Consider the following 12,812-nt stretch of genomic DNA (forward strand, 5'->3'; position numbering starts at 1 on the left):
CATTCCATCAGTTCAGCAGAAAATCTATATACTTTATGGCTTGAAATTTCACTCACAGTTTAGCAAGAATGGTGTTTCTTTTCTGACAGATATGACAGAGCTCATACATGCTTTTACCTACCTATTGCCTGTTGTGTGAATTACCAGCCAGCAGAGAGGGAGGTTGTTTTTGAGCAGCAATAGCAGTTCAGGTGCTAAAATCTTATGCCTCTCCTATGAGTGAGTGAGAATCACCATAGGAAATTGAAAATAAAAATCACATTTATTCTATTTGGGATCACTATTTATTCAAAGTGCAAAAAATATGCAATAAAGCTTATTAAAACTTTACACCTTCACAAACATGCCAGGAAGATGCATTCCTCTTGCATCCCAGCAAGCGCAGAGCAGCGTTGGCGCTGGCCCAGGCGGTGACTTTGTCCCTCGCTGAGTTACAGACAGTCTGTCGGGGCGCCCGTGAGCTCAGAGGGAGAGGACACCTGACAGGGACACACTCACCCACCTCACGACTCCAAGCAGTTGAAAAGTAAATTCCTCTTGCTGCCAGTCAGGTCCCGCAGACCTTGTTTATGGGACAGCCCTTGGCTCTGTTCGCTAATTTATCTCCATTCACCCCTGGAGAGCTTACAGCATAGTTGTGATTCTTCTGGGTTAAATTACACGTCCAGTACCATGGCAGCCTGCACTCCTGTTGCAGATTTCAGTAGGGATCATAGGGGCACTGCTGCAAATGGGAGCAGAATCAGGCCTAGTAAAACAGTAATCCTGGCAACCCATTCCAAACATGCTACTGGAAGAGTATTTTTGTTCTACCTTGAAGACAGACTCTAAAAATCACCACAGGAAATGCAACTGCATAAATTAATAGATCTATTACATGCTACATATTTCATCAGATACTCTATTGTGTTAAAATACAGCATATAGCAAAATGCTATTTGTAACCCTAGCAATCTATGCAGTCCAGTGAGGGAAGCAGCATTAATTATTATATACAAGAATCGACAAACTATTCCAGTACAGGGGAATTCCCTTATTATTATTGTAAGGTATACAGGGATTACAGACAAAAATTATTTTAATGTACCTTACATAGCTAGTAGTTAGGCTGAGATCAAATGACTCATTTTTTCCACCAGGCCCAGTAACCTGACATAACTGAAATCCTTTTGGATGAAGAGGACTTGCAAAATGTGTAGGAGATCTATTGCAGTTGGTGGATTTTGTTAACCCACATTGTACATATACATCCAGAATATGCATGTAGATCCTTCCAAATACATTTACAAATATACATTTCAGAATAGTTCAAAAAGACTGAGGCTTCATCAGTTATCGTTTCAACTTGACTGGATTCCTGCCCTTCAACATTTGGCAGAACATGTATATTTTCTTCATGAAGATATTTATTACAAAGAGAAAAACCATCATATTCAGTATTCATACATAGGGGAACTGGAGTGGAAAATTATACATCTGGGAAGTGCTTCATGATAAGCAGTCATATCCAAATTCCAGTAGATTTGCAGGACTTTGATTAGTTTATCCAGTTTATGAAAGTATATTTAGATGAATATAGGATGTCTTTTTACCTTTCGTGAACTTGCAAAATGCTTAAAACCATCAGCACTGAGACTATGCTACCACTGGTGCCATGGTGGACATATACTGAAGTCTAACCAGGTAGAGGCCTTATTGCTGCATTACATGCGCCAGCTCTGCACAGAGCTGAGATATTTTTATTCCCAAAGCTCAAGCAGCCGGCTGGACTCTTTTCTCTTCACTACTAGTTTCATCAGGAGAGTTGGCAGCAACGACTGCTGCTCCAGGAACTTCTTGCAGAATAGACTAATGCAACTTTGTCAAACATGGCTACAAACCATTATAACATCCACACACTATTTGCAGAGTAGGTTACTGCATGGTACAGTACTAGTACAAGTGTTACAAAACATACTCTACTAATTACAACACTGCAGCAAATGATAGCTAGGCCTGATACTGAAAGATCTGTGCAATACTGTTGTTCAAGTAAAACACAACAAAAAAAGCATAGTTAGGTCCAAAACATCATCACAAAACACTCCCTATCATGTATTCTTAAGAGTGGGTTGGTTTTGGCTCTTAATTTGTATCTTAGCACATTTCTTTGAACTTAGAGCATAAAGCTGTTATTCTGTTGGAGTTGCTGCACAACTTCATTTAGTGGTCTATTAGACATCAAGCTGCATGTGTCATGTAAAGGTGGTGGGTGTAACAGATAAGACTATCAATCTTCACATTTGTAGATACATTTATATGAAAATTATTAAATGCTCTCCAGGCTGTCAACCTAAAGAGCTTCAAAAATCCAAGCACAAAATACTTGTCATGCTTCAGAGCAGGTACTAAACAACATCATGTGCTCAAAAATGTTGCTTAATGTTCTCACACTTAGTGTGCACACGTCATTTTGCAAAATTAAGAGTCACCCAAGAGAACATGGCTGTTACCATGAAGCTAACCCCAAACTGGGAGAGTAATATGTTCCTGTAAAGCTTGGGCACCATCAACCTCTTGCATCATCTCCAGAGCATGTCAGGAGATATTAGCATTGACATGACAACCTGTGATGCTAGGTCTGTAGAACAGAGTTGTATATACAGCCATGTGTGCTTCCACACCTAACAAGCCAACAATTGGCCTGGTTACAATCAGCAAAAGTATTCATTAGGTTGCCCCTCTATCTTTGGTATTGCTTCTGAGTCCACACTGGAGCGGGCAGAGAGCAGCCTGTTAGACTCATCTGGGGTATGTCTAGTCAAGTATTCTCCTTCGACCCCTTTCGCCTTGGCCCCAGGAGACAGGCTTTCAAAGGTGACATAGGAGTCCTGAATTTCCTTGGGTTTCCGCACTAGGCACTTCTTGCAGCGCCTTTTCAGTGCTCCGCAGCAGACCACTAGAGTCAGAGGAACAGCAATGACACAGGCCACGCTGATCACAACCACATTGATGAGTTTCTGGGTTCCCCCTGCGCTGGCAACTTCATCTGTGGAAAATATGATGCACTGCTCCTTCCTGGGGATCAGTCCTTTCACGCAGACACACATGATGTATTTGGTCTTTGGCAGCAGCCCATAAATGGTGACTTTGGTCTTCCCTGGCTCCACATTGATCCGACGCATCTCTCTCTCTCCAAAAATGGCATAGAGGACACTGAATACTGTCATGTTCTTTGCCAGAGGCGCCTTCCAGGCCAGGGTGACGCTTTGGTCAGTGTCTCCTATCACCCTGACCGACCTCACGACTCGCTCGGGCTCCTGCTGACCCGTAGGCAGACTCACCAGCAGGTTTTGTGAATTGTCATTCTGTGCTGCATTTTGGAAGATGATGTTCTCTTCAGAGCCTGTTCTGGTGCCCAGGGTAGGCACAGTCGAGGTGGTGATAATGTACCTAGCCACTAACTTGTCATTGTAGGCAGCTGCCTCCATCCCGCTTGCCTTCCCACTCCAAACACCTTTAGCATTAGAGCTCGGGTCATCCGTGCTTTCTGAATCAGTGATGATGAGGGATATGAATGCCTCTGTTGCCCCCAGGAAATTCTTTGCTTTACAGATGTACTCTCCAGAATCAAGATAAGAGACCACAGGCAAGCCCAGAATAGACCAGCTCATCCCATCACTAGAAATTTCTTGGTGCACTGCGAGTGAGGAAAAGTGCAAATTAAAATGGACAACCAACAATAAAATTAATGGCATTTTTTTGTAAAATATTAAGATTCAATCAGCCAAATGTCTGCCTATGCAGCAGATTCACTATTTCTTTTTGCCAGCAGGTAGTTACAAAATCAAAGTAAACCCAAGGAAAGGACATTAACACCGAAATTAGGGTACACTGCAATTTACACTGCTTCAAAGCAAATGGTTGTGAAGTATTTCCTACTTTTTTCCTCCAAACAGACATACAACTTGAAAACAAAACAGAAAAGCTTCTTCCATTTTCAAGAAAAAAAAGTTTAAAAGCTCTTATGTAGGTACAATACTTAAAATAGTGGAGAGAGTGAGATGTAACACAATCTAGTCGAACAGTAAATGCACTTTTCTCTATCACAGGACAGAAAAATAGTGGAGATTCTCTTCTAAGAATGACACGTGGACAAGAATCACACGTGAAACATAAGGAGAAAAGTCGCTGGAAAATAGTATCATTTTTACTCTGAAATCAGGCTTTATATCACGCCAAACAAATGAAAATGTGACCTCTTACAAAATTAGACAGCTCCACTGAGCAATATGCACACTGTTAGATGTTGATTTTCTCTCCTGGTTTACCAGCAGGCTAAAACAAGCTTTTCTTGCCTTTTTCTATTTGGGGGCAGGGAAGAAGGGGAGAGGAAGGGAAGGGAAAGCTGGGATGAATAATGTCTTTATTTAATTAGCCTCTTTTGGATGAGCACATACTGCTTCTGCCCTTTTCTATTGCAATGTAAACCAGGGAGAAGCCTGAAAGGCAATGATAAGACAGGACGCAAACTTCTTCAGGGCCTGAGTGAGGTCACGTTCAAGCCTTATGTATCAGGACTTATTCTAACAGAAGAGAAATGCAAGAGCAGCAGATGTTATCTTCTGAGTACAATTATTATCTGAACGGGTGTATTAAAAAAAAAAATATAAAACTTCCAATCTTCCCAGGGCACTTCCCTTTACACGTAGACGGTGGGCTGTTCCTCACTTCTTTCTATTCAGAACACCTCCATTTCAAACAGTTACATTGCAGCACTGGCACAGACACTGCTGTTGCTGAGAAATTGTGTATATTTTCAGGCAACTTTTTATTGAAAAGTGCTAAAGTCAGATTTAATGAGGCACAAAATACATCAATCTCAATTATAGCTTAAAGTAAACTCAAAAAAATGCTTTCAGGAAAGAATTCTCTATTTTATTTTTTGTGGCTCTCTTTCAAGTCTAGAAGGTATCGTTGCAGCAAAATGGGGGACGTTATCATTACACGGAGCTGCTCCATCACGTCCTGCACATTGTGCACAAAAGACCAACAACTTATGAAGATCCCCCCCAAAAAGATGTTTACTACAAATGGTTATTACAAGTGGTTCCACTGCTGTGAATGAAAAGCGCTCTCTCCCTTGTTTTTGCTGCAGCGAGGAACCCGGTAGGCCTTTGAAGACCCAACATTTGGAGATCTATCAGCTGGGTTTAGACCTTCTGTGAAAGTCATGGCTGGACCAATGAGACCGTAGCATTTGTGGGGTGAGACTTCAGGTCTTGATCTAAGACCTCTAGGGAAAAAAATAGATAACTGACTTGAATGCAGCAAAAATTTCTCCCCTAAACTCTTCACACATTGAAGGACTAACTCACCTTGCAATTTTGTGCCTAGCCATTCTTGTGAATGGAAAGGAAAATATGATCGGTCACAAAGACAGCAGTATTTGAAGGCTTCCCCCACAAGACAGGAAAGCACAAAAGGGTGAGCTGGTCAGCATTTTTTGCTCCAGAGTATTTCTCAAGGGAGTTTGTCAATCCATCAAAAATGAACCATTTCATGGACTCATGGCATCTTTTACTGTATCCTTTGGCAGTTCAGTGGCTTTCCTCTCTTTTAACATGTCTGTGCCTTAATGTTGCATATCTGCAACACATCCTTTTTTGCTACTGCAGATTTGAATTCCAATTGAATTCACATGAGACAACTCTCTGCCAGAAATATTCACTAACTTAATAGTAGCTCTCCCAAACTGATAAAATAGTTAAGTGGGAGTATTTTCAGGGACTAAATCGCTAACTTTAGACAGCCTCTTACTACATCTGGACGTATTTCCTTTTTCCAGCTCAAGCAGATTTGCTGAAAACCACCTGAATCATCTTACCACCATGTAATTGTTGTGAAACAAAAATAAAAAAATTCTTTTACATGCTAGTTCAACTATATTTACCTGATGACATTTACATCAACATGTGAGTAATTTTATAGTCTGGAAAAAAATCATAATATTTTTGTGAATTATAACCTTTATATTGCACTTTTTTTTTATCCTTTTTCAGTGGGAAGGATCTATTGTCATTTTCTTTCTTTGGAAGCTTCCATATGCTGCACAGTCTATAGGAATTACAGATGCAGACCTCATTCAATTGACATGAAAAAAAATCAAAGAAAACCCACCTGTGCCATTCAACTGAGCACCATCAGCCCTTCTCCAGCTGAGCTCAGGAATGGGCACTCCTGTTGTTCCACATCGCAGTAAGACGGTGCTGCCCAGGATGGTCTTTACTTTGGCTACAGACGTATGTACAACCGGGCTTTGACACTTCCTTAGCTCAACTTGGCTGAAGAAGACTCCTGCAAGACTCCGGGGGGTGAAGCATTTCAGCCTGGGCTCTATAAATGCTATGTTAGGCGACTGGAAATTTAGGAAATGGACCATTTCATATAGACTGCAGTCACATACCCAAGGATTGTCTTGCAAACCTGTCAAAAGAAACCAGAGCATTAAGTTACTCCAACAATACAGGATGGCAAAATCAACTAGCTATGGGCACAGAGTTGGGTTTTTTGTTTGTTTGTTTGTTTGTTTGTTTTTTGCTATACCATCCAGCATGGCAAAGAACTGGAGTGTTCTTCACAGCGAGCTTTGGGACACCCCCTCCAGGCAGATGACTGCCCAAGGTTAAGCAGTATAAATATTTCTCCTTAATTACCATCAGGAAAATAGAAAGGTTGCCCACTCTTGTTCCCACCTGAAGTGCTCCAGCAGTACTTAGGCAAGCAGTAGGTTTTCACACAAGAAGCAAGTTTTGACACAAGAATAGAGATATACAACAAGGCCCTCTGAACACCAAGGGGCTGCTTGAATTTGCTAGAAGCAGTAGAAATGCAGAGTAGATGAAAAGTCACTGATGCCTCTAATAAACTTGTCTAAAGACTCTGCTAAAAAAACCTCTTCTGCTTATACCCTTCCATACTATACTCCTTGGGCTTACAAGGCAGATGGAAAGTGGCAGGCCTTGGTGGGAGGGCCCTTCTTATAAATGAAAATATTAAGGAGACTAAATAAAGACTAAAAGTTCAGAGCTTGGCTTTGTTGTTTTATGGCATTTTTGCTCACTGCACATTTCTGACTTCACACAATAGATAACACCGTCATTTATTCCAGATATGCTGGTGAAATAATTGCTTTAACTTTCTTTGCTGATGCTTTAGCCCCTGTGCTAAAATCATCCTGCATTAAATAATGAGTAGGGTCATTCTTCATGACACTTTACATTATTACCTCTGAGATCTGCTTTTTCTCTCCCCTTCACAGTTTGAACGAGGATCTCAGGCGGGTTGGGGGAAACCCTTTGACTGTCCTGCCAGTGCCCTGACACATCCTCTTTTGCTATCCTTGTCTGAAAAGAAAAGGACTATTTTCTGCCTTTCTTGTACACAGGACATCCTGCCATTCCCCCTTTCCCACACTGGTAAGCTTTGTCCTCTCTGGCTGCCTCTTTGCATACGAGAATAAAATGTATTTTTAGCCAGCCAGGACTGGAAGCACCAGGGTGGAGAGGGGCTGGGGCTGTGCCTGGGAGCCATTACAGTTACTGACCGCCTTCCACGCACATGCAGACCGTCCACGGAGTTTTGCCCTTGAAGCTAACCTAGAGCTGCAACTGCTGCAGTGGCCCCCAAAGTGCGGGTGACCCCCTCATTACCCCACATGATCCAGCCTGTTGCCTCTGGCAGCTCATGCAGGCAATCGTCTCACACACACACACGCGGCCTTGCTGCCTTGGCACACCACAGCTGCCAAACTATTGGTGAAACTACTTTTTCTTGTAGTAAACTGCAAACATGGGCTCTGAAGAGGATTCATAATGATGTGCTCTAGAAAACTGAAGGGACTGGGCTGACTCTTTGTTATTCATGAATTTTTTATGCCTCCGTGAGAAACAATCATGAGCCGAAAGAAGTCGAAACATGCAGCTGTGTCCTCCAGTTCTGCTCCTCCAAGGGATGCGCATGTCATACACTTGGGTGCCTAGGGGTGCCAGCAGGACTTAGGTGCAGGAGTGTTTATACCTTATGATGTGAATCTTAACATTATATTGATTTCCCTGCATAAATTTTTTAAAGATCCTCATGCAAGTAACCTATGTGCAACTGGCTATACAAATGCTCAGGTTGGCCAGAGCATCAAGACATGATCTATCCTTCCTGACAAAATACTTTCATAAACCATATTGAATGTAAAAACAGTTTTACATGTTAACTTGACGCTGCAAAATAAATAAAGAGTATGACCTGGGCAGTGCTTCATCATGACACAAATGAAATGGGAAGTCTTTAAGATTTGGCTTAAAGAATCTGATACTGCACCTGGCACCTGCTCCCCTTCTAATGCTAATCAAATCTTAGAAATATCTGCTAAGGGCACTAAAAACTTTGTAGACAGCAGTTTGTTTGTTTTTAAAGTACTGGGTCTCTCTCCACCACAGTCTCTGCCTCCCTTAGGTTTACCCAGAGAACAGGAGCAGCAGCAGGAGGTATTTCTCTGAGCTACGGATAGCGCTTTCTGGAGTAAGAAAGAACTTGTGACATCTCTGCTGAGATAATCAGCAAGTGCCTGAATCCACATCCAACCCGTGGTGGCTGAGGATGTGAAACACACAGTCACATACGCCCCAGGGGTAAAACAGAATTAACAGAGCTAGGTCAGTTTATATCAAATGAGGACAGCAGATGGCAACTACTCTGGACCGTCAGTGACGTGATATGGATTTGATTCAGTGTACTGTTGCTAAAAGGCTCAATAGTAATCCCCTGAACTACTAAATGTGCTCGAAACTTCATCTGGGGACAGTGCAACTTAGAAGATTCACGGTGACCATCTGCACCATACTTTTTGACACAAAAATTGACAATTCCTCCACATTACACTTCTGAAGAGCCAGGAATTGTCACCAAAAAGTGGATTTGCATAACTTTATACCTCTCTCCTTGGAGGCAGTACTATCTTGGTGGCTGTGGGGAGACTACTCTTTAACTCTTTGTGAACAGATTCACAAAGATTCTAGAAAGATGCACACTTTGGGGCAAACTGGTTCTCAACAGCAGTTTTTTTCTGCTTGAATTTGGACGTAATAAGTATCCATCTTTTTATTTAAAACTGCTTAAAGGTGATCAGTTCTATAGTAGTTATTGTTAGAAAACAACACACTAATGATTTGTGTTTGTGTCCAAAATGGCAATGTCAGTAAATAAAGGAGGGTTTGAGGATGTGTCACTAAATGTGTCTTACAAAGATTTAAGCAAGTGACCAAGTTTTTGGTGTAATAAGATGGGTGTGGAATGCTTGAGGTAAGATGGTTGAGATTTAAATGGATTTCCACTAAAAATATGCTTCATTCTGAGTGAAAAGGAGTTCTGAGGCACTGCTACTGCACACTTTATATGGGATATTAAATTAGCCCTGCATGTGGTACAGTAACCACTGTCAGCAGAGGTGCTACAACAAGATTTGGATCTCTTGCCATTTCTGCCCCACGCAAAATCAATTATTTCTCTTACCTAAGATGATCTTGGAATTATCATTGGGAAAGTAAGGAACTGCCTGGAGGTTGGCCCAAGTGGAAATAAGAGCTTGAGGAAGAGTCATCAGTTTATTGCTAGACAGGTCCAGGTAGGTGATATTCTTGACATAACGAGCAGCATCTGGGGGGACTGAGGTGAGTTCGTTATTGTGTAAATCCAGAAGCCTTAGCTGGGGCATGTCAGCAAGGGCTTCCCAGGGAAAAGATACTAAGTCATTTCCATCCAGCCTCAGCTCCTGTAAGCGACGGAGGCCCTTGAAGGTGATCATGCTGAGGCTGGCCAGGGAATTATAGGGCATCCAGAGGTACTCCAGGTTGTGGAGTGAATGCAAGGCTTCCCCTGGCACTCTTCTGATGGCTGTCTTTTCTATCCGAAGCTTGGATGTATCTACAGGAATATTCACAGGCGTGAGAGTCATTTCAGGGTCATTACACAGCACAGTCCTGGTGGGGAAATGCAAACACAAATAATGACTTCCTTATATTTTGAAACATTTTTACTTTAATACAAGATTTTGATCTACCTTTTTTTTTCATGAGCCTTATTCTCTTCATATCTTTCTTACGTCTATATATCACCACTACAATTACATTAACTTGCAATAATTTGCAAATACATAGGCCTTTGGGAAGTACTGCAATGTTCTGCCTCCGTTGGACTGGTATGAGTCTGAGTCCAACATCTACAATGTTCCTTCTTTCTTTCTTTCAATATTTTAGAGTATTTATGACAGACAGCATTTATATATTCAACAGTAGATGCTAGTTCACATTTTAAAAAAAAGATCCATAAATTGGGCAATAAAAACGTATTAAAAGTTTCGCTGAAATGTGGGATGGGAAGAAGTAACACAGATTAAACACAGCACAAGATCTCTGGTTCATGAAACAAAGATCAGAAAGCCAACTAACAACTCACTGGAAATGTACTACAGCAAGCCTTGCTTTACTATGAAATAGTCTGGAAGTTGTGCAGAGATGGAGCAGTTCATTTCACTGCAGCAATGTACAATTAAGAGAGCGAAAGCACAGAAAATTAACTCTTTGGAAAATGCTATGCTAAAAGCAGAGCAGATTTGTGTAATTAAACTGTTCCTTCTAATTTCTGATCTCTAGATGTCAAATCCTGAAAATCCTATGCTGTATTTTTTGCAGCCTTCGCACACAAAAATATGACTCTGACTTCGCCAAGATGTGGAATTGTAGGTAACCATGAGGAGTGAAGGGAGACAAAATAGACCTCTCAAACTGAGCTTTAATTTGCCTATCAGCAAAGAGAGAAAGGTAAATTCTTAACAAAATAGAAAGCTACCTTGCAAAAGGTAACAGGGTCAGATAGGCATGTTCCACTCCACATGTTAAACAAGGTATTGCAGGGAATGTAATGTGATCAGTCAAGTACCATTTTCTTATCACACGGCTTTGCTGATAAATAGAATATTGCAAAGCTGCCAAACTAGATTGGTTTTGGCTGAAAGCAATTATTCCTCTACTATCAGCAAAAATAAATAACATCACTGAACTGCTCATGCAAGTTTCCTGGAGTTAAATGGTTTTTGAGCTTTCAGCTAAAATTGTTAATTTATAATCAAAACACAGTATATTACTTTCATCTAGCACTTTTAATGTGGTTTTAAGTCCTGCCCATCTTCAGCTGAAGGTTGAGATATTGAGGAAGAACAAAAGGTACAAAATAAGAAAAGTCAGAAATCTTCTTTCAATATAACATTTTTTGTGTAGGCATGACACAGAAATCCCAATAGAGACACTATTACTGTAAAGCAGTGTGCTCTAATGCTTCTCTTCATGTCCCTAAACTATGTCAGTGAGCACTAAACAATTAATCTATGAGATAATCTCCCTCTGCTAGTGAGAAATATGAATCATAATGCAGAAAAAATTGTGGCATTATGTTCCTTAGGGGACCTATGGGCATTAGCTCTTTTATGTATCTTCTAAAAGACACTACAGCTTTTTCCATTCACTGAAAGGAAATTTCACTGGGAACTATGACATTTATGGAGTAATAATAGGCTGTCTCGCTATTGCATTCCTTTTTAAAAATTATGGACTACCTGTTTCTCTACCATGCTTCTGCCTGGGAACACTTTTGGTATTAAATCTATATAGCACCACAGAAGAGATGAGAAAGTAGATCCATTTCATGAGGACCCAAAATAGACAGGACAGCCTTTCATTCCTGTATTTGATCTCTGGAAAAAAATATTTCTTCCAAAGGAGTTTGCAAATACTCTCTGTCACAAAATCTGTTCTACTGTGAATTGCACATAATAAAAATTTAGCCTGTATTTTATTAAATCAAAGTACTGTCCGTCTAATGGTACCGCACTCCAAAACTGATGCCCTTCTGGTCTTGTCATCTTTTTCACCTGGAAGTTTCTAGTCTGTGAACTGTCTTAGCTTCTTCTTCTTATCTGTCCATTTGCTTCATTCTCATCTAGGATCTATTTCTAACTGTAAAAACTCCAACTGAAGAATTTTTTAAGTAAATAGAATGGATTGCAGTTTCTGATACCACAATATAAGTCAAACCTAGTTGCACACAGGAACAAACCAGCAGAGCAGAATAAAATCTTAACCAGCATTTTCAACATGAATATATAAGAAGAAAATTTTGTTTAAATTGTATTCCTTTTTGCCTTTGCAGCACTGGTAATTATGGTCATTCTGTTCTTGCAGAGGAGATGCCCAAAAGCTTTCTCTGAAATCAGCTTACTGTGTTTTCAGAAGCTAATCCTCTGCAAATAAAGCTAGAGTGCAAAGTGACTGGAAAAATAACAGACATGAAGTCTGGTCACAGTATTTTCTCCTCCAAGCATCCTCACCGAGCAGAACAAACAAGAACCTAGCAATAAAAGAAACAACAACAACCCCCCTCTGGAGAATATCAGCATACCTGGTTTTTGTTCCTTCGCTGAGACTATGGAAGGTGCAGCTACACTGAGATGGACAAGAGCCGCTAGCCCGACGTAGCCCTCCAAAGACTAAGCAGCAGACCAAACCCACCGTGATCCACATCGTTGTTACCTGCACATGAGAAGGACACCTAGATACTAGACAAAGTAAACGGTTTTGCCTTTTGTTTTATCCATTGACTGGTCACATCTTGTTAACTCCCTTTCGTTTTCAGCCACGCAGTGATCTTCCAGCCCTCGCTGAGTCCATCAGATAAAAAAGGATAGGCAGGGATTAGGGATGGGGACTTGAGTTATTTTCATGAAG

General features: G+C 40.9%; 1 protein-coding gene across 1 annotated transcript; it reads right to left on the reverse strand.

Annotated features, from left to right (window-relative positions):
- Positions 1 to 2,693: 2,693 nt before the first annotated feature.
- On the reverse strand, positions 2,694 to 12,608 carry LRIT1 (leucine rich repeat, Ig-like and transmembrane domains 1). Its single transcript, XM_062580580.1, has 4 exons — positions 12,487 to 12,608; positions 9,547 to 10,013; positions 6,160 to 6,465; positions 2,694 to 3,679 (listed from the first exon to the last, which is right to left on the reverse strand). The coding sequence occupies exons 1-4, from the start codon at positions 12,606 to 12,608 to the stop codon at positions 2,694 to 2,696; spliced, it is 1,881 nt and encodes a 626-aa protein (XP_062436564.1).
- Positions 12,609 to 12,812: the final 204 nt, after the last annotated feature.

The sequence above is a fragment of the Rhea pennata genome, chromosome 7 (assembly GCF_028389875.1).
Source record: "Rhea pennata isolate bPtePen1 chromosome 7, bPtePen1.pri, whole genome shotgun sequence".
NCBI classification, from domain to species: Eukaryota; Metazoa; Chordata; class Aves; order Rheiformes; family Rheidae; genus Rhea; species Rhea pennata.

What these genes read in the sequence shown, in the direction of transcription:
- LRIT1 (XM_062580580.1), bottom strand. Translation starts at nt 12,608, where the DNA reads ATGTGGATCACGGTGGGTTTGGTCTGCTGCTTAGTCTTTGGAGGGCTA. An exon ending in AGCGAAGGAACAAAAACCAG is followed by an intron (nt 10,014 to 12,486) that starts GTATGCTGATAT and finishes TTTCCCCACCAG; the next exon opens with GACTGTGCTGTGTAATGACC. An exon ending in TGCTCAGTTGAATGGCACAG is followed by an intron (nt 3,680 to 6,159) that starts GTGGGTTTTCTT and finishes CCTCACTCGCAG; the next exon opens with TGCACCAAGAAATTTCTAGT.